Source organism: Scomber scombrus, chromosome 22, assembly GCF_963691925.1.
Source record: "Scomber scombrus chromosome 22, fScoSco1.1, whole genome shotgun sequence".
Lineage (NCBI taxonomy): Eukaryota > Metazoa > Chordata > Actinopteri > Scombriformes > Scombridae > Scomber > Scomber scombrus.
Window position 1 is genome coordinate 298017 of NC_084991.1, and position 21987 is coordinate 320003.

The following is a 21987-nucleotide window of genomic DNA, read 5'->3' on the forward strand; positions in this document are numbered from 1 at the left end:
AGGCTAGTTAATATTATCATTTTGAGTTTAACTCACTGCATAGTTATTTTGCTTACAAACAATAAAGAAAGTGACAGGCTATTATAACATTATAGAAATATATTTGATAAAAACCCATGAGGTCAAATGAACTGCCTCTTTCTTTCATACTATCTGTAAGATTTTTAATTTAGATTTATTCATATGCTTATTTAATCGTTACCTTTAGAAATACTTTTTGTTTTTTTTAGATGTATTTTTTAATGTACATTATTTTCTCAATACTTACATAAGCCTGTATTTTTGAATATGTTATCAGCACTCCTACCCCGGTGCTGTACTATATTAATATAATTTGTATGCAATACCATTTTTGAATAAAGAAAAAAACAAAACAAAAACTATTACCGCGTTATTTTTCGCCACCCTTTTTCTGAGAACACCCGCCCCCACTCTGCCTCTGATTGGCTCTTACCCTGATATTTTTACCCTACCCCTAACCATTTCACTCATATGTCATTTCCTTATTCCTTAAACCTAACTAGAGTGCCAACGGCAATGAATACTAGCCAATCAGAGGCACGGAATGACGTGTCTTGGCGGAATGCGGGTGGGAAAACATAAGGCGTCCTGGCCATACTTGGAAATGTATTAGCTAGCTATGTGTTTGTTCCTGGTATCGATGACGTCCCGACCTGACACCGCCCGATTATCGCTCCTTACCCGACTGTCTGTCAACGTCGTGTTCCTGCAGCTGCTTTTGTCTGGTATGTCAATGTCTTTTGTATTTTGTGAACACATTTACGGTCATGAAGTGAATGATAGTTGCAGTTAGCGTCAGACGTGAAAATAATTGGGAACTGTTTTCAGAATTTTTTCTTTGTTGAGGAACAACGATACAATATGCCGTTACATTCATTTGGAATTAATTGGCATTCCAGAAAGGACTGGTAACGAGTCATAAAATGAGACAGATGTTACATCATAATAATAATGTCATAGGCTTAAATGATTGTTTTTGCATGCTGTCGAGTTTGCAAGCACACATTGGGAACAGGCAGGCGGCAGTGTACTAAAACGCAACATAGCACCAGAGCTGTACAAATATGGAGCCCTCTGTTTGGGATACTAGATATTCTACTCTGCGTTTCAAAGCGTCCCAGTTTGTGCCTCCTTTGCAGGCCCTAGTTTAGCAGGATATATTTGAGGAGGTTGGTAGAAATAACAAGGGGGCAGTTCTTTTAGAAATTCGTGCGCCAAGCATCCGCCGAACTGGAGGTAGTTATGATCGTCCCCCGGACTTTAGTTTGGAAGATTAGGGTTTTATATCTACGCTAAACAAATACTGTGCCTTTTGATATAAACACTACACTTTGTTTATATGTTCACATTTGACTACGTGGGCGCCTAGTTATGGTAAAAAATGGGGGTTCAATATTAGTGACATGCAATGGGAGGTGTGCCAGGAACATTTACATTAATAACACCGTAAAGTTTCATTTCCTGCAATAGAGCCTTCAATCATGATCAAAGCTGCTCATTCACTATAAAGCTCAGTTTATATTGCATTATATATGAAGATATTCGTTTTTATTATGCTATGTACTTTCAGCAGCGAGTGACAGATAAAATGTCTCATAATGCATATATTTCATAGTTTGTGTAGATGATTTGCAAAGCTACATGTATTTCAAATAATCAAGTAGTTTTGTTGACTAAACCTAACCAAACTGTGGCTATAAACCGAAAATAGCAATAATAATAATAATAATAATAATAATAATGATAATGATAAAAACAATAAAAGAATAAGTCAAAGTAGGGATGTGCAATAATGACCAAAAAAAAGATTTTAATATTTACTTGGATTTTGGTGACAACAATAATCAAGCGTTAATACGGACCAGGAAGAGAAAACAATAACAACATATGTAAACAAAAAATCTGGATCTTGCCATTATCGTGGTTTTTGAACCCGGGGTCAAGTGTGGATGTAAAACTCACCAGCTTGTCTGTACTTGGTGTTCAGGTAGCCCAGAAATTTTGTTAGATTTTCTTTTTGGTTAGCTCTGTGTCATCAGACTTCACTACAAAGACTTAAAAGTTGAACAAGGCCAACACAGGTTTTACATAAGAAACTGTTACAAGTGGCTCACCTGAAAGAGCATCCGTGAACCCCAGAAGTGGACCAAGTGCTGTGCTTACCACCTTCCTCAAAATCTTGCCATATTTGCACAAGGTGCCTGTGCTTTTTCTTGCTCAATAATTCTATCATGCGTGGTCTTGAGCCCAATCTTCCCCATCTTGTTGGTGACTCTGTGATCAGTTTATGCTCTGGAAACTTGAGCTGCTGTTGTGCATCAGCAAGTGCTTTCTTCTTTTTACAGCTGTTGGAAAAAGCTCCAACTACCTTCTTCCAAACTACCAAACTCAAACTCTATTCTAGGATCCTGAATGCTCTTTTCTGGAAAACATTGTGAGTCAATTGAACATTCAAAGTGTGTAAATGAAAATGAAAATGAAATGAAGCTATTATATTCATATTATATCATGTCATATTTATTTATCATGTTGTCATTTTCATATAATGACACTTTTACTTATCATTTACTTTTTGTTTAAACATCCTAACAAATAAAACATCTGTGTCACTTAAATTGCATTAGTAGAAGCTCACAAATTACTCAATAATGGCAATATGAAGCCTGTGTCCAAAACAATAAAAGCCTTTGCCAGCTGTCAATCCGTAGTGCACTGACAACATTAACCTGTCTGTTGTCATGCAAACCCTGTTGTATTCTCACAGTGACCATGATACCAGCACATCTCTCCACCATGCCCTCGGATTTACACATCAATGACCATGTGACATTGATTTTAATTTTTTTTTAAAATTTCTATAACATGTGACCCCCAGGGGGGCGCCACAAACACAGTTTACACACATTTAAACTTAATGGTACTAGGGATGCACCGATCCGCTTTTTTCAACTCTGATACCGATATCTGAGGTTTATAATCGGCAGATACCGATCCGATACTGATACAGAAAAACAGTGCTGAATTACCTAACAAATGGTATGTCTCATTGTGTAGAAAAGACTGGGATCATTATTTTGTGCATCAGACTTGACTTAAACATTTCTTTCCAATTTTTAAAAAACAAATAAACAGATATAAATGTACTGAGTTACTTATTTATTTAATAACTGCACCAGTACAACAATCTTAAACCAATAGCTTCTCTAGCTTGGTCAAACAACATGTAAAAAAAATATCCATCCATAAAAATGAAGTTCATTATCCTCTCTGTGATTTTTGTTGCCTGCACGCTATTAGGTGGAAATCTTTCACCTCTTTCCTTTATCTCCTTCAAAGTTAACTGCTTCATACTGCCTCCTTTTTATTTATTCAGTCCAATGAACTCAGTATGCTCCCTGGCGTGAAATCTCTGTAGGTGCTTGATTAAGTTGGTTGTGTTATAACTTGACGGTTTACCACTGCCCCTCGGAACATTTACTGCGCAGGTATTGCAGGTAGCCGTCGAGTTTGTAGTCTGAGGTAGTGTGAAAAAGTTACAGATAGCCGATCCTTTCGCTCGCTCCATTTTGAAAACAATGTGGGCTTCCGCTCACTGCGCATAGCATAGAGTTAGACTGAATAGACCGGGCCCATTGTCACCGATACCCGATCTAGAATTTTCTTCAATATCGGGACCGATACCAATATCGGATCAGTGCATCCCTAAATGGTACACTATATTGCCAAAAGTATTGGCTCACCTGCCTTGACTCGCATATGAATTTAAGTGACATCCCATTCTTAATCCATAGGGTTTAAGATGACGTCGGTCCACCCTTTGCAGCTATAACAGCTTCAACTCTTCTGGGAAGGCTTTCCACAAGGTTTAGGAGTGTGTTTATGGGAATTTTTGACCATTCTTCCAGAAGTGCATTTGTGAGGTCACACACTGATGTTGGACGAGAAGGCCTGGTTCTCAGCCTCCGCTCTAATTCATCCCAAAGGTATTCTATCGGGTTGAGGTCAGGACTCTGTGCAGGCCAGTCAAGTTCATCCACACCAAACTCTCTCATCCATGTCTTTATGGACCTTGCTTTGTGCACTGGTGCACAGTCATGTTGGAACAGGAAGGGGCCATCCCCAAACTGTTCCCACAAAGTTGGGAGCATGGAATTGCCCAAAATCTCTTGGTATGCTGAAGCATTCAGAGTTCCTTTCACTGGAACTAAAGGGCAAAGCCCAGCTCCTGAAAAACAACCCCTCATCATAATCCCCCCTTCCACCAACCTTTACACTTACACTCGCCAGATGGTGAAGCACGATTCGTCACTCCAGAGAACGTGTCTCCACTGCTCTAGAGTCCAGTGGCAGCGTGCTTTACACCACTGCATCCGACGCTTTGCATTGCACTTAGTGATGTATGGCTTGGATGGAGAGCTTCATGGAATGGAAACCCTTTCCATCAAGCTCTCTACACACTGTTATTTAGCTAATCTGAAGGCCACATTAATTTGGAGGTCTGTAGTGATTGACTCTGCAGAAAGTTGGCGACCTCTGCGCACTGCGCCTCAGAATTTGCTGACCCCGCTCCGTCATTTTACGTGGCCTACCACTTCGTGACTGAGTTGCTGTCGTTCCCAATCACTTCCACTTTGTTATAATACCACTGACAGTTGACTGTGGAATATTTAGGAGCGAGGAAATTTCAAGACTGGACTTGTTGCACAGGTGGCATCCTATCACAGTACCACGATGGAATTCACTGAGCTCCTGAGAGCAAAACAGTCTGCATGCCTTGGTGCTTGATTTTATACACCTGTGGCCATGGAAGTGATTGGAACACCTGATTTCAATTATTTGGATGGGTGAGTGAATACTTTTAGCAATATAGTGTATGTAGTGTAATGAGGGTGCTGAAGAACTGATGCCCTAATTCTAAAAGATTTTGGCTTCACTTTTGGGGCGCTGTCATAATGTCCATATACATCCATACAGTCAATGGTTTATGCTCATTTCAGCTCATGGCGATTAGAGCCACAAGAGAAGACTAATAATAATAATACTGATAATAATAACAATAATAATGTTGACGATGATGATGATTTTAAAAAAAGCATAAAAGCTGCAAGTAGTGATGATCGGGCCTTTGCACCTTTACACATGTTAGGGCGTGCCACAGGCGACTGGTTATATTGCAGTGTTTCCTCTAGGATTTTTTTCAGCAGTGGGGGCTAAGGGTTTTTTTGTACCTGGGTGGTGCATTATTCTAGTGGTCGGAGTTTAACAACAATACACACGTGGACAAAATTGTTGGTACCCCTCTGTTAATGAAAGAAAAGCCCACAATGGTTACTGAAATAACTGAAAAAAGTAATAATAAATAAAAATTTACTGAAAATTAACCAATGAAAATCAGACATTGCTTTTGAATTGTGGTTCAACAGAATAATTTTAAAAAACAAACTAATTAAACAGGCCTGGACAAAAATGATGGTACCCTTAACTTAATATTTTGTTGCACAACATTTTGAGGCAATTACTGCATGAGCAAACTGCTCCAGTTGTCTCAAGTTTGAAGGGTGCCTTCTCCAGACGGCATGTTTCAGCTCCTTTCACAGATGTTCAATAGGATTTAGATCAGGGCTCATAGAAGAGCCACTTCAGAATAGTCCAATGTCTTGCTCTTAGCCATTCTTGGGTGTTTTTAACTGTGTGTTTTGGGTCATTATCCTGTTGGAAGACCCATGACCTGCGACTGAGACCAAGATTTCTGACACTAGGCAGCACATTTCTCTCCAGAATGCCTTGATAGTCTTAGATTTCATTGTACCCTGCACAGATTCAAGACACCCTGTGCCAGATGCAGCAACGCAGCCCCAGAACATAACCAAGCCTCCTCCATGTTTCACAGTAGAGACAGTGTTCTTTTCTTGGTATGCTTCATTTTTGCATCTGTGAACTTGGAGCTGATGTGCCTTGCCAAAAAGCTCTAGCTTTGTGGCTTGTCAATATGCATTGTGGCAAATTCCAGTCTCGCTTTTTTATGATTTGCTTTCAACAGTGGTGTCCTCCTTGGTCGTCTCCCATGAAGTCCACTTTGGCTCAAACAATGATGGATGGTGCGATCTGACACTGATGTACCTTGACCTTGGAGTTCACCTTTAATTTCTTTGGAGGTTGTTCTGGGCTCTTTGGTTACCATTCGTATTATCCGTCTCTTCAATTTGTCATCAATTTTCCTCCTGCGGCCACGTCCAGGGAGGTTGGCTACAGTCCTGTGGACCTTAAACTTCTGAATAATATGTGCAACTGTAGTCACAGGAACATCAAGCTGCTTGGAGATGGTCTTATAGCCTTTACCTTTAACATGCTTGTCTATCATTTTTATTTCTAATCTCCTGAGACAACTCTGTCCTTTGCTTCCTGTGGTCCATGTTCAGTGTGGTACACACCATGTCACCAAACAGCACAGTGACTACTTGTCACCCTTTAAATAGCCAGACTTAATAGCCTGATTACAAGTTTGAAGACACCTGTGATGTTAATTAGAGGAAACACCTTAGTTTAACATTTCCCTATGGTCAAATTATTGTCAATCTTTTCTAGGGGTACCATCATTTTTGTCCAGGCTTGTTTCATTAGTTTGTTTTTTAAAATGATTCTGTTGAACCACAATTCAAAAGCAATGTCTGATTTTCATTGGTTAATTATCAGTACATTTTTATTTATTATTACTTTTGTCAGTTTCAAGTTATTTCAGTGACCATTGTGGGTTTTTCTTTCATTAACAGAGGGGTACCAACAATTTTGTCCACGTGTGTATGTAATTTTAAAAATACATTTATTTATACATAATAGATACCATAGACCCATAATTGGGCAAATTGTAACATTTTAGTTTAAATGTTCAAAAATGAACTAAAATGAGTTTGTAGGCTCAAGTGTGACAAATGTGAGGAAGATTGGACAATATACATTTGAGTTACAACAACTTTGATAATATGTATTGCACAGTTGAACAGAAATAACTATTACATCTGAAATACTGGTATTGCACAGTGCAATAACAAGTCAGGTGTGTGTTAGGTTTACTTGGAGCAGTGCTGGTTTGTACAGTCTGACAGCTGAAGGGAGGAAGGACCTGTGATATCACGCTTTCACACACTGTGTGAAGCAGTCTGTCGTTGAAGGAGCTCTCCAGTGTGGGAGAGTGTCCCACATGGGTTAGGAGTCGTTCTTCATCAGAGAAGACAGCTTGGTCGCCATTCTCCTTTCTTCCACCACCTTCACCAGGTCAAGGGGGCATCTCCGGACAGAGCTCAACTTCTTGATCAGTTTATCCAGTCTCTTCCTGTCTGCAGCTGAGATGCTACCCAGCAGACCACTTCATAAAAGACCACAGTGTCATAGAAAGTTCTAATGATAAAAATGACTGATTTCCTGTTGAACTTAGGGTATTGTTCCAAGAGGCTGTAGTTTCAGTCTGGGGATGATACATGTACCTACCAATTGTTGTTCATCTGCGTCAATTTCAATGGTGGGGGTTTTGACGTTGGGATTTTGTAGTGGGTGCTGTTGAGCCATTTTGCCAACATTCAAGCCCAAGATCCATATCATTTGTCACATTTTGCGACTTCTGATGTTTTTGTGAATATATCAAATCAATATACCTGCAAAGTTTTGTGAGTTTTTGAGCATCCTAAAGTGTGTTTGTAAAATGTTGTTGAAGGAGCAACATTTTAGACAAAGGTAGATTCATAGCATAGATTGACATCCCCACACTGTTGGAAACATTGCTATATAAGGCCAATCTTTTTCAAGCTGTTTATTACAAAGAGACATTGAGCATTTCCCTTTGGATTATAGCTGTCTTTTTCCATAGACAGCATTACATGACTAACATTTGGAGCACTTCTAAGGCTCGGATCAGTATGAAATTCTCCTAATAACTCTCTCTGGTTCTGATGAAAAGTCAAATGTGCACATACAGATTTCAGAGGAGGGGTTACCTGCGACTCTCAAAGTGCATTTGGGCGGATAAACACAATATAAATATAGGGAATTGGGGGGTAAACATTTTTTATTTCCACACATGGGCAGGTGTACATTCTGTCCTACAACCAAATAAACAATATGTCACACTAGTGGATATTTTCAGGGTTGCAGAATAATCCAGTGGCTATGATCGTCTTTCTCTCTTTCTTCAGTTTGACTGTGTATCTAATGGCTGTCCTCAGACGTGGGCTCTTCGTGGCCCTGCATCATGCACTTCGGCAAGGCAGGAGCTCAGTCTGCCACCCTTCACTGCCTGCTGCACTGCTAGGTAGAGTAACTTGCTAGCTTTAGCTTTTACCTGTAATACCCATAGCATAGCATAGCATAACATAGCATAGAATGTCATATGCTTACGGAACACTTTTATTTAGGCCCAAATCCTGCTGTGGCAATATGTCTGGGGAAATCTTAATGCTTGTTGCCCTGCAATGACTATGGTTTTGGAATCACAGATGTATTTCAGGCTTCCACATGCTCTTGGTAATGTTGTGTATGTCTTATCATATACCTAATGTTGGGTGATATATGGATTTCATTTTATTAATTCTAATTTTCATTAATGGATAATGTGTAAAATATCTTAAACATGGAAATTGTGGTTTTATAACAGGTGCAAGTAGGTCATTTTAACTGAGAGCACAGATCTTTCCCTCTCATGTGCCATCATTGTCAGCCATCTTAATTCATGACTTTAAGCCAGATGTGTTACCTTCACATTGCCGTGGTGCAAGATAAACAATAAATTAAATCAAATAGTGAGTGACGTGTCCATACACTGGAAGAAAATCTAAATTATATTTTTCTGTTCACTGTTGGGATGTTTTTGTCTCTTAAAAATTAAGAACACTAATTTCTCCAATGCAGGTGGTTACATGAGGCCGGTTACCGGTTTAAAAGGTATACCACGGTATGAAAAAGTCCCGGTTTCAAAACCCCTAAAATTTTCCGTCATACCGTTCCTGCAGTATGAGCAGGGTTTTTTTTTTATGTGACGTCTCGTCAGAGAGAAAGTGGAGGTCCCTCAGGTCGTGTGCAGCTGCAGTGTAAAGTACCCCTCCCCCCGCGCACCTCCAGTTGCTGTTACAAGCAGGTAGCTCTGCAGGCTGTATGATGGCTGAAGGAGGCGAGCCCCATGAACTTTTCCCCCCGTTTAAACGGACCAAGTCGGCTGTATGGGAATACTTCTGCTACCGTAAAAAGACAGACGGCCACGGCTTGGAGGAAGAAGGTTGTTTTATTCACTAAAAATAATTCATTTATGTCGTGACTTCAGTTGCAGGTTTAGCCTCAGTTAAAGGACTGCACTTATTTTTTATTTCTTTTATTTAGAAAGAATTCAGTTTTTTTTTAAAAATACATATTTACTAATGTTCCATCATGTTCTATATATTGTTTAAAAATAAAAGACTGTTCAATGGAAAAGTTTTCTTTTGTTTTTAAATACAGACATTTCAAAATAACACATTACTGCTGTAATCATGAAACCGTGATATTTTTGCCTAAGGTTATCATATCATAAGGTCAGAATCTAATACCGGCCCATGCCTAGTGTATACATATATTGAATGTATATGGAGAAGGCGACAGAACAGCCAATGTCTCCCTTCCAGCCATACTCACTATTCACCCCTATAGAGACTGGTGGAAAAACAACGAACAAACAAAATATAAATAGATAAAATGGGATGAAGGTTTTTGAGCCACAAGGAAGTAGGAGTATGATTAAGGGAGGTTTCCAGTGCAATCAATTATTTTGTAAGGCATCAGGGAGACATGAGCCTTCATTGCCATAACACCTGGAGCTTATTCCTAAAATAGAAATGATAGGACAAGGTTTTAAAGGAAATTTCAGCACCTTAAACATTGTGTCAGAAAATGAGATCATTAGTTTGCAAGCTTGGGGCAAGAACAGAACATGCGTATGATTGGCTGTAGACTTGGAGCATCACACACATTGCTCATAGCAGGATTTAAAAAAATATTTTGGCCTTGGTCCATTCATTCTCATGCATGATTTTGAACTGGATAACAGGGAGGTGTCTCACATGAGGAGACAAAGTTCACCCTGTTCATGACATTCTCTCACCAATCACCTGCTAGCTCCATCCCAAACCTTATCTCAATGGCTGTTAGAAGTGTGCTTTTAGATGTATTGGGAAAGGAGGGGAAATATGCGTGTACAAAGTCGCAAACATGAAATAGCTTGATCTGGACAAAGCATACTGAGTGACAAGGTCTGAGGAAGCAGACACAGTATATGTGCAGTCCAAGAGGAAAGAAACAACTGTAGATAGACATGCCAAAACACTTTGAGGTCTGAAAAGCACTCTTTTAAGAAGATGCTGAATGTTCCATGATAACTGTCGACACCTTACACCTATTCGATGTTCATAGAGTTCAGTTATGAAAGAGGACGTAGAAGGAAGAAAGTACATTGGCACTTTATTATTTTATTAAAGATTTTTTTCTGGCATAGACACCTTTAATTAGCAATAGAGAGACAGGAAATCATGGGAGAGGTGGGTGTGTGTGACATGCAGCAAAGGTCCGCCGGCCGGAATTCGAACCGGGCCCTGCTGCGTATGTGGCATGCGTTCTTAACCACTCGACCACCTGCACGCCCTACATTGGCACTTTAACTTGTGTGCAAGAAGGTGGCTTGCTTTGTTTCCATATTCGTAATCAAGGCCTTTGGTTCAGCTTTAACTCTAAGGTCGACTTGAGTCTGATTCCTCAACTGCTTGTAATATAACAAATCAGAACAGGTTGAGGTATACTCAAAGAAGTTCTTATCAGATGGTAAGCTTGTATTAAATAAACAAGAGGGATTGTTAAAGAACAAATCCTGATTGGCAGGGTGTGATCAGAGATTATTGTTCATCATCATTATCATTATGATTATTATAATTAAATTGTATCCGTCCTCAAATAACAGGAGGATTGGTACCACTTGTGTTTAAATGTTTAAAGTCCATGTAAAGTAAGAATAAATGTGTTCTGAGTTTGACATACCACAGAAAAGTGTTTTGTTCCAAATTTGGCAAATTTGAATAATTATAAAAATCGCCAAATATATAAAATTAGGCTTCAAAGTTGTGTAAAAATCTGCCTCTTTCTCTGCTCCCAAACGCTGTGGGAGTGCTCGCCGAGTTCTCTGAAACCCCGCCCCCTACCAAGTGTCACCTGTCAATCAAAGTCACCACCTCTACCCAAAACATGGACCCTACGTCTGAGAGCTTTCTGCTGCTAACTCGGCTGCTAACTCGATGGCTTACTCAGCTAACTGGCTAACTGTAGACTGTAGTAGTAGTAGTGTGCGCTGAATGTATTTATACCTCTACAGCAGCAGGGTCGGGTTTATGCCAATCACAGCCACGTTACGTAACACGGCTGTGATTTTCATACCCGCCCACTAAATCCTGAACACAGACATTTTGAAACACAGTTTGTGAAGCCTAGATCCACAATTCAAATCTAAATGGTTGAAATGCTTTTTACACATTTTTTAGAAATACATTTATGACCTATTTATTGTGTTTAGAAGAAAATGTCTGAATTCACTTTACACAAACTTTAAGTTCACAATAACAACTTGTGGGCCCCAGGAAGAGTAGCTATTACCATTTATAATAGCTAATGGGAATCCTAATAAAAAAATTAAGCTGAACAAAGCACTTTCAGTGTCTACAGAAAAGATGCAGCACTATGTTGGAAACACTGAACAGTGGTGTTAACAAGTGGAATTACTTCCCTCACAAATAATATCTAACCTTTTGTACACTGTTACCCTGCTAGTTAGACAGAGCTGCAGTCTCAGTTTAGCAACTTTGTACAGACTGCCAACCAAGATGTCACTCTGGTGTGCACAAATCATTTTTCACAAACACACTCTAATTTTCAATACATCAGTGAAATGCTGCACTGTAAGTTGTAACTGAAAGCTGTGCTCAAACAATGTGCATGATGATATTATTGGTTGGTTGAGTTTTTCTGTGTTCTCTGGCAAGGATTTTACTTCTGTTGTGACTTTAACTTTTAGTTGTCCCCAGCTGGATATTTGGGTTAGTCATCCATATACTGATTTTTTTCAAGGTGTGCGCTCATGTTCCTCATGCCTGTTAAACAGTGTCCTTCAAACTCTACATGAACCAGTGGGATCCTGAACAGAATCTGATGAACAGCATTTTATTCCACATATTGTGTCTAATGCTGTACAGTATCTTGACCTGTGTTGTCTCTCCTTCTGTCTGCTCCTCTTCATCCAGCCCAGTCCTTGGTTGTAGCCTTGCTGAGGGGTGTTTGGTTCTAGTGGTGGGTGGAGTACCTCTCTCCAGCAGCCATGTCGGGCTTCAATCTGCTGCATCTAATAACCAAGAGTCAGCCTGTAACTCTGAGGTCCTGCAGTCTTCCCACAGGTCCACTGACTGGGTGCTGTATGCCTGCTGTGCTCTGCTTCTCTAAAGTCTTAACACCTGGCTGGTGTGTCAGCATGTCTTTAATGTCCCAGTCTACCTGTGTTCAGAGTGATGAGCTGCTTTCACTTATTTACTTATATTTGGCCAGGGAAGCAGACCAAATTTTTGTGGTGAATAATGCTTGGGACATCCAAAATTTGACCAAATGTAAATAACCTCATTACTGTTAAGTAGAAAGCGGTTTGCATTTATGCCAGTGACTTTAGTCATTTGTACGTTATACTGCTATACTGCAGTTATAGTCTTCTTTACTCATTCTTCAAATTTTGTTCAATCAATTTTATTTTATACTTTTATTATATGTTGTGCTATATTTTAATCTCATGCTTATCATATACTATATAGTACCAGTCAAAAGTTAGACACACTTTCTCATTCAAGGGCCTTGAATGAGAAAGTGTGTCTTAACTTTTGACTGGTTCTGTAAGTCTAAATAGAAAGGTTATTCTTAAATCACCTTATCACTGTATCAGTGTATCATCGTATACAGCCCCATGCATTTTAAAATCCCTCTCAGTGTAAATATATTTATCACAGTATCATCCTCTCCTCATACTCTGAAAAACAGAAAAAAAATACTCAGAAAAACAGAGCTTTTTAAATGTTTTTAAGTGAATGCAATACGCTTCCGTAGTTATAGTACAGAGTCACACGTTGAAACGTGTGACCATTTTGGGACCATAATGTAAAAATCGCGGCATTGCGCGTGTAGGGAGCCCGTCCATTTTCACTAGATAACAACAACATTGCTTCTTCAATCATCAACCATGGCTGATATCACTTCCTCTTTTCTCTCATATGTCCCTGAGGCTCCTGAGGCTCTTCCATTTCCTGCGACACACATCAGCTGACAAAAAAACACATAAATTAACTGTTGAATCTAGTAAACCAGTAACTTTATGCTGGGAAAGCCAGCTATGCTAATAGGGGCTATATGTCAGTGACGTCGGGAGAATCTCAACTCTGATAGGCTGTCGCAGCACAGCGTCATGCGATGTCGCCGCAAAAGTTCAAAATGTTCAAGTCGCCCAGTGCGAATTCGCGTCTAAACGCGTCTTTGCATTGACTTTACATGTAATCTCGACACGCGACATCCCAACATCGTGTTTGGTCTGAACACCCCTTTAGATAACTTAGAATAGATTTTCCCAGGATCACATTTGTATCTGGAGGGAAGTCACTTACACAGCAGACTAAATGCTTTAAATGAATGCACAACATTAACAGAATAATGCATAAAAGGTTAATGAACAATTTCCATTATACTCTCCCCATGAAATCAGCATCTGAAGGCAGCAGGACAGATACATTGAAAAATCTGTAGCGTCTGATGAGTGAAGTAGCGCACTGTTCACTGTTTACCTTCATTAAATCTCATGTGGCTCCTATACAATAAGTGCAAACACACTTCAACACACATCAGACTGGTTTGTTATAACCGACTATTCTGACTCTTTATGTTGGAGAGATGAATGCATCACTGTTTTTTTTAAGCAAAAGTGTCATTTCATGTTTGGTTCCTTAAATGCATGACAGTGCAAGACATTAGTTACAATACAATGTGAACAATAACTACAGAAGCATCAAATACTGAGATCATATAGCCGTAAATTGTTTAACCAACTTCACCCACACAGTCTGTGAACTGGTCATTGCACTGCATGATGAGATAAGATAAGCCTTTATTTATTCACAAGGGGGATATTCAGGGTGTGGAAACAGCTCCATGACAAGAAGTAAAGAAATATGAATACAAAATCAAATTATTTGACAGTTATAATTTCTCAAATGTATCCTCATCGCAGGGGACAGCTACAGCTAGACATGCTGCTTTGCTCCTGCTTAGCAGTGACCTGTGACACCTCAAACCAACTGTGTTGTGCGACTGAAAGCGTGACTAGACATCAAAGAGAAAGCTGTATTTTTCAGTCTCTCTGTGTTCAGCACATTTGTAACCTCTAACTGAATCTGTGTGGTTTGGAGTTTAGTTTTTCTCCTTTGTTGCTGTTTGTACTGCCTACTGTCACAAAGCTGAAATGTCAGGTGCTAACAGAATAATCAAATGATTCACTGCTTGGCTTCCTTACAGCTTGCTCACACTGAGTGCTTTTGTTAAACTAATTTCCTCTTAGGTTCTTTCTGTGTTGTTTTTTGGATGAAAACTTTTGTTTGTTATGCTTGCCCTTGTGTGATGTTTTATTTATTTGTTTATTTAATTTCCTGACAAAATAATCAGGGAGGATTCTTTTATATCTGAGGAGTGGCAATGTCAGAGCTAAGAAGTTGATGCAGGAACTGTGGAACTGCTTCAAGATCTGCATGACTAGGATAATCATGTAAAAAAAAGATCTAGAACTGCTTCCCACTATCCACTTTATTCTGAACAGCTGGCAATAGGCATGGGTCGGTATGAGATTCTGATGGTATGATAACCTTAGACAAAAATATCACAGTTTCACAGTATTATGATTACAGCTCTAAAATGTGTTATTTTGAAATGTCTGTAATTAAAAACACAAAAACGTCTGACTTTTTACGGTAGCAGAAGTATTCCCATACAGCCGACTTGGTCCGTTTAAACGGGGGGAAAAGTTCATGGGGCTCGCCTCCTTCAGCCATCATACAGCCTGCAGAGCTACCTGCTTGTAACAGCAACTGGAGGTGTGCGGGGGGAGGGGTACTTTACACTGCAGCTGCACACGACCTGAGGGACCTCCACTTTCTCTCTGACGAGACATCACATAAAAAAAAAACCCTGCTCATACTGCAGGAACGGTATGACGGAAAATTTTAGGGGTTTTGAAACCGGGACTTTTTCATACCGTGGTATACCTTTAAACCGGTAACCGGCCCATGCCTAGCTGGCAATAACACATACACAACTTGGAAAACCCCCATTAATAAAAGGTTCATATCTCTAGAGCTTTGTTCTTATAAGGGTTTTGGAAAAAACTGAATCTGAAATCTGTTCCAAAACCATTTTCAGAGTTGGTGTTTAAATAAAGTGGAATAATGGATTATCTCCAATATCCCCAGACGAAGATAAAAGAAAAGTCTTTATTTATTTTGAAGATTGGACCTTAATAATGGCTAGTATAAAAGTAACATGCAGCTCTATTTTTTCTGGTGCCATCAGAAGACCTGCATAATTAATGTTTGTCCTCTGCCTCATCCTTAAGGACCATGTCGGACTAAGAAGACATGGCCAGTGAGCTTCTCTCAGGAAGAGATAAAGAAACGCCTGACACCAATACAGTATCATGTTACCCAGGAGAGAGGAACTGAGAGGTAGGAAGATGCACTTTGAAATTTATTTGTCATAATTTTTGAAGTGATTTCTACATTTATGTTAATATCACACTATCACCATGGTATTTGTTAACACTGCACTCTATGCAGTCCCTGATTTTACCCTTTAACAGGGTGTAATAATAATACATCAACATATATATAATACAAAAATATTTGGCCATATTTACTAATGCAGTGTTTTTCTGCAGTGCCTTCAGAGGAGAGTTCACACATCATAAAGATGATGGGACCTATGCTTGTGTTGTCTGTGGGGCTCCGCTATTCAGGTAATAGCTGAACAAATGCAGGCCTGACATTAGTTTACAGAAAGAAATGTTGGCTGGCAGAGCAACATGTAAAGAATCAGCAGCTGGAAGGATCAGTTAGAATGTAAACACTGTAAAAATCTGTTTTGAATGAAAAACAGTTTTTTTTGCCAGATGTTGGGAACAACTGTAGTACTCTAATACACTATAAAAGAATAAATAAGTATATATAAGTAAATATAAGGTAGTATTTTTATGAACTGTATTAACATAATATTAAAGCATAGTTTTTTAAGTTCAGTTTACATAATTTTTATGAAACATTGTGCCCTTTTGTGATAAACAATCAATTTGTAAACCTTTTTTTTTTTTTTTTTTTTACATCAGGCTCATCTTAACAAACCCTGTACAATCAGTTGTAACATGTTCAGAATCCTCTGGCACTGTGCTTTCACAAACAAGAATTCTTGTTTTATGCCATGAGTCAAGTTAAAGAGCAAAGTAATTTATCTAACAGACATTCTCTTCTCCTTTTTATAGCTCAAAAACTAAATTTGACTCAGGATCAGGTAAGTTGAACCACAGTATTCTGTAACCCCAACATCCAGAGGATGCAGCTGGGTAGCATTCTGGTTCAGTCACTGATGCTGGATGCCACCCTAGCAAGCAGTGCTTTATTACATTACAAATAAAAGTCATGCATGAAATATCATACTGAAGAAAAGTATTATACTAAGTCTTATCTGCTTGGTTTAGTTAAAGTATTACAGTAAAAGAACATAAGTATTATGAGTGATGTAGTTAGAGTATTGCAGTCAACTGGGATGCGGGGGCGGATGGCCCTTTGTCGTCCCACCCCCCCCCACACACACACACACACACACACCTCCAATGTTCTGAGTCACACAATCACAGCCAAACTAAGAACAAACAACAATTAAAGCTGCGAGCAGCGTTGGGTGGGACCTCGCGCCCCTGCCCACGTCAGGCCGCGGCGAAGCGGAAAGGATTCCGTCAGGTGCATTCAGACCCGGGCATTTATCGGACACTGCAATAAGTAGATATATGTTACACATACACATACACACACACACATACATACATACATACATACATACATACATACATACACACACACTCTGACTCACACATACAGACTCATACATGCACACACACACACGCACACTCTCTTTCTCTCTCTGCATCTGTCTGTGTAGACATTTAGACTGAGCAACTGAAATGAACCTCCAACACTTTGATGAGTCAAACAGGAGAGGAACTTATTTCCAGTGAAACCTGTAGATATGTTTGTAGTTCATGCTCATGTAATTCGTGTTTGATCTAGACTTTGACAGCAATGTCAGTGAAATAGTTGACAGACTGCACAGATATCTAAAATCATAATAATACAGTCAATAAACTTGAACTAGAAACAGAAAACTGAGGCACCTTTTCCTTATCAGGTATCATGACAAGTTTTCTCCACTGGGTGGCACACTAAGACCACAAATGAACGTGGCTGAGCCAGCTTCACACACACACACAGTTATTGCCATGGTAACGACTGCAGAGCATGACAACAGAGCATGCACAGACAGAATGGAGATTCGGGATTGAATGGGAGAGGAACAGGGTGCACATGTGGGGCCGCAGATCAAAAAGTATAAAACATAGCCAGACCAAATTACACACATCTATAGATGAGACTTGTGGCTACATTTTGACGTTTGAATGGAGTCTATAACTGAAAGTATGCAGGAATAATATATATATTTTGAAAAGCCTGAAAAATCGTTGAAAATCATAAATTTAAAGGCAAACTGAGCACTTCCTGTTGGATTTAGATCAGTGGTGTCAGCGTGTGATTTGTAGGTCTTGATAAGACAAAAAAATGAGTTTTGGTTTGATCTTTCTACGACATTCCTATCAGGTGTAGTGGCCCTTTTACTGTTTCTAGGTGGTGCTAAAGAGCCCATTTTGGCACTTTTGGGGTTAATTTTTCCATTTTATTAAATTTATGGCCAGACCTGATGTGCGTGGTGAATTTGGTCTGTCCTGGAGCATGTTTAGGTGGTCAAATTTAGGGTCAAAGTGGCATTAGACTCTCCTCCCATTCATTGTCTATGGGAGCGTTTTGGCGAGGGTTTTTGGGCAATTGACCTTTGAGGGCTTCTAAAATCCAGACCGGACGAGTAATGAAAAAGTTGTTCAGAACTTTTGTGCAGCATGGTGTGCTAAGTCAGCTATTTATGTTTGAAGCCGCCACGATGAATGCCCTAGAGAGTTTGATGTTGTTTGTTTTTCCATTTTATCGAATTTTTCGCCAGACCTGATGTGCGTTCCAAATTTGGTGAGTTTTGTAGCAGGTTTAGGGGGTCAAATTAAGGCTCAAAGAGGCGGTAGAATAATTTAAAAAAAGACATAAAATATGGGGCTGGTGTGGGCTGCGGATGTTGGGCAGATGGCCTGGGGGAGTGGCTGTGGGCGGGTGGGGGACGCTCGGGGGCTCTTCATGTCTGCGTTCCGTGCCCCCCTCGCCTCTCTCCTCCCTCCCCAGAGTGCTTGCGGGCTGCCATGCCATGGGGCGGAGAAAGCCTGAGTTATTTCCCTGCACGGGGTTTAAGGCACTTAGAGGAGCCATCACCATCACCACCATTAGCCTAAACTGTTTGAATAATTATGCTATAACACTATCCCCCCTATCGACTGATATATTATTATATATGACATCATTAGATTATTAATAGTGAGCATCAGTGTTAAAGCAGCATGTTATTGTTATAGCTGCTGGAGGTGGAGCTAATTTACACTGCTTTATATACAGTTAGTTAGTTTAGTCCAATGGTTCCCAACCTAGGGCTCGGGCTTAGAGGGAAAAGTCACTATTCGGTGGGGCTGTTAAAGAGGAATATCACATTTCTTAAAACTATGTCACCTATGTAGTAGAAATGTACAATTATTTTTAAATTGGGGCCCTATGACTAGATACAACTGATAAAAAAGCTGTAGAATCCCCTATCGCTCTAAATCATATCTAAATACTACAACACCCAGAGGGCGTTTCTGATCCCACCCAAAGCTACTGATCGTGTTTATGGGACACGTGGCGAAGAGCTTGCCAGCATAGTGGCCAGTTAGCAGAGACAAAGCTAGGGATCAGCATTATATCTCTTTACTGAGGTTTATTTTCATTTACAAAACCTTTTTCCAAATCTAGGGCAGATATATCATATTGATGCTGAGTTATGCAAAGTTAGGCAGGTCATTGCAAATTTACCGAGAGCTGCACACCAGTCAGTATGCTGCCAGAGCACATCAGAATGTAATATTATAAGCAGATACAAAAAAACGAGTCCATGCAAACTGCATATTAAGAGAGATAATTGCAAATCATTATCAGGCAGCTTAATGGCCAGGCTAGATCATATCTGAAAGAGTTCATAGTACCCTATTACCCAACTAAACACTGTGCTCCCAGCATGCAGGCCTACTTGTGGTTCCTAGTATCTCTAAAAGTAGAATGGGAGGCAGAGCCTTGAACTGCCAGGCTTGTCTTTTTTGGCACTACAGACAATGGACAAATTAAAGGAAAAACCTGAATAAATGTGTGGAGAAACATAATGACTGCAATTGCTTCCACAAAGGTGCACCGCATGGCAAAATCAAGCAATTAACATTCATTCATGCGCCCTGGTATTTATAAAAATGCTGAGCAGGCCCAATTGATTCTGATTTTGTATCAAGATGACAAGGGGAAAAGATCTAAGTGACTTTGAAAGAGGGTTGATTGTTGGGGCACAGAGGAGCAGGAGGTTTAGTCACAAAGACTGCTCAACTGGCTGCTTTTTCAGTAGGAAGAGTAACTAAAGTGACAAGCATTTAGATCTATGGTAAAGACATCAGTAAAGGGGTTGGAAATGTAATTGAATTGATGCTCATTATATATCATTACATAATGTGTTTCCAAAATGTTTAGGGCCAAGCACAATAACTTCAATAACTTTGCAGGTCATCCAGGTCTTTATGTCCTTAAGGCATGCTTTGAGTTTAGTTAACTGATTGGTTGATTGGTCCAAGCACAGAACATTGCAGAACCCCATTTCTAACTTATGCATGCATGGAGGATTCATCGTTAACATGTACAAACTAAAATCAAAAGTTTGTGTAGGCCCCAATACTGTCACTGTCCTCCATATGTCACTTTGTATGTCTGCTAACACGTTCCTAACATTATCCTCTCATGTTCATGATCAGGTTGGCCATCCTTCTTTGACCTGGTGAAAGAGGAGTCCATCACTCTTTCAGATGATTTTTCCTATGGGATGCACAGAGTGGAGACCACCTGCAGCCAGGTACACCTATAAACACTCAATACCTGCAACAAAGCACAATAAAAACCCTGTATGAGCATTTCTTTGCTGACCTGTTGTTAGCTGCTTTACACTTAGAGATTCAATCTAATGCTTTCCTGCAGTATTGTAAACAATAACAAAAAAACAGAAAAAGAAAAATGATATGAAATCAAATGTGAATCAAAAATAGAAACAGAAATAAGTCATTGTATATAATGAAGACAGTTTAATCCTGTTATTGTATCTAAGTGATTCGTAAACATTTTTTAGTTTTGCATCTCCTTAAGAGGGTAATTAATTATTACCCTCTTAATTATTACCCCTAATTAAGGAGATGCAAAACTAAAAAATGTTTCAATCATATTTTACAGCATTTTTGCTTGACTAAAAGCTGATTATACTCAGCTATGCTGGCTGCTGCTTGATGTCTTACCTAAGCTCTCTCAAGCACTCCAACCCCTTTCACCAAAGGTGGCTTTTCTGGATCCAGCAAAAAGTCTGCTCCTTACGTTGTTCCATGTAGAACATGTTCAAGTCGTTATTAAAATGCCAAGATTTTGTGTTTTAGTGTGGAGCTCATCTGGGACACTTGTTTGATGATGGACCAAAACCCACAGGAAAACGCTACTGCATCAACTCGGCCTCACTTGCTTTCCAGCCCAAAGACACAGCCTCCTCCACCTCCAGCTCTACAGCTACAGGTGAAGCTGCCAGCAGTTCAGTGAGCAACGGGAAGACAGAGTTTTGAAAGAATGACCAAGCAAGACTGATGGCTGTTGTCTGTGTAGGAAGTCCAACAATTTACACACATCAAACAGTTAGATGCTTTATTCACAAGGTACAGATAACAGTATGTAGTTATATTGAGAGGAAGGAAGGAGCTCAGGCCTCATAGAACAAATATTCTTTGGTGTAAAATCAATCACTAGTAGGCAAGGAGCACACTTCCAATGCAGTAATTTTGTTGACACAGTCAAAGCTGTAAGACACACTGTATCAGCTGATTGCCTTAAAGGGATCTTTCAATATTTGTCACTCTGAGTGTTTTTCTCCATTATGATATTTGGTCCAAGGGGAGTAGGAAGAGGATCTGATATTCTCTGTTCTTCATTTTTCAAATAACATTTTTGTTGCTGGAATCTGCATTTCTCAACTGTTTCCAATAGAGGAGGCGAATAAAATGTGATCATCGCTGAGCATGGACATGCCCCTTAACAGAAATATAACACTCATGTTGACAAATACCATTTTCCCTTATTTCCCTTTTACTTTTTTAGCTGGATGAAGTGCTTTGTAGTAGATGCACACACAAAGTTTAGAGATTTTGATATTATAACTTAAAATATTTTATTAGAGTATATTTTTGAAGTGATGTTTGATACTGAGAGGTTGATTTGATGGAAGTGTTCCTGTCAGCAGTGATGGATTGTACTGTGACAGATGGTAGTGTGAACATGTTATGTGTAATATGTATGTTATGCTTTTTTGGTCACTTTCTGTACTTGTTCCTTTAGTTCTTTGCATTATGAAACTGTTTTAGTTTTTCTT

The 21987-nt window shown here is 39.5% G+C and overlaps 1 protein-coding gene across 4 annotated transcripts; it reads left to right on the plus strand.

Annotated features, from left to right (window-relative positions):
- Positions 1 to 514: 514 nt before the first annotated feature.
- On the plus strand, positions 515 to 21620 carry msrb3 (methionine sulfoxide reductase B3). 4 transcript variants are annotated; one of them, XM_062443384.1, is made up of 7 exons: positions 515 to 746; positions 8208 to 8323; positions 15710 to 15818; positions 16031 to 16108; positions 16628 to 16656; positions 20342 to 20439; positions 21008 to 21620. In XM_062443384.1, exons 2-7 carry the CDS (start codon positions 8224 to 8226, stop codon positions 21185 to 21187), a joined length of 594 nt encoding a protein of 197 aa, XP_062299368.1. In that variant the 5' UTR covers positions 515 to 746; positions 8208 to 8223; the 3' UTR covers positions 21188 to 21620. The 4 variants fall into 4 exon arrangements, with proteins under 4 accessions (XP_062299368.1, XP_062299369.1, XP_062299367.1 ...); XM_062443385.1 differs by lacking the exon at positions 8208 to 8323 and adding an exon at positions 12321 to 12470; XM_062443386.1 differs by lacking the exon at positions 515 to 746 and adding an exon at positions 12321 to 12470.
- Positions 21621 to 21987: the final 367 nt, after the last annotated feature.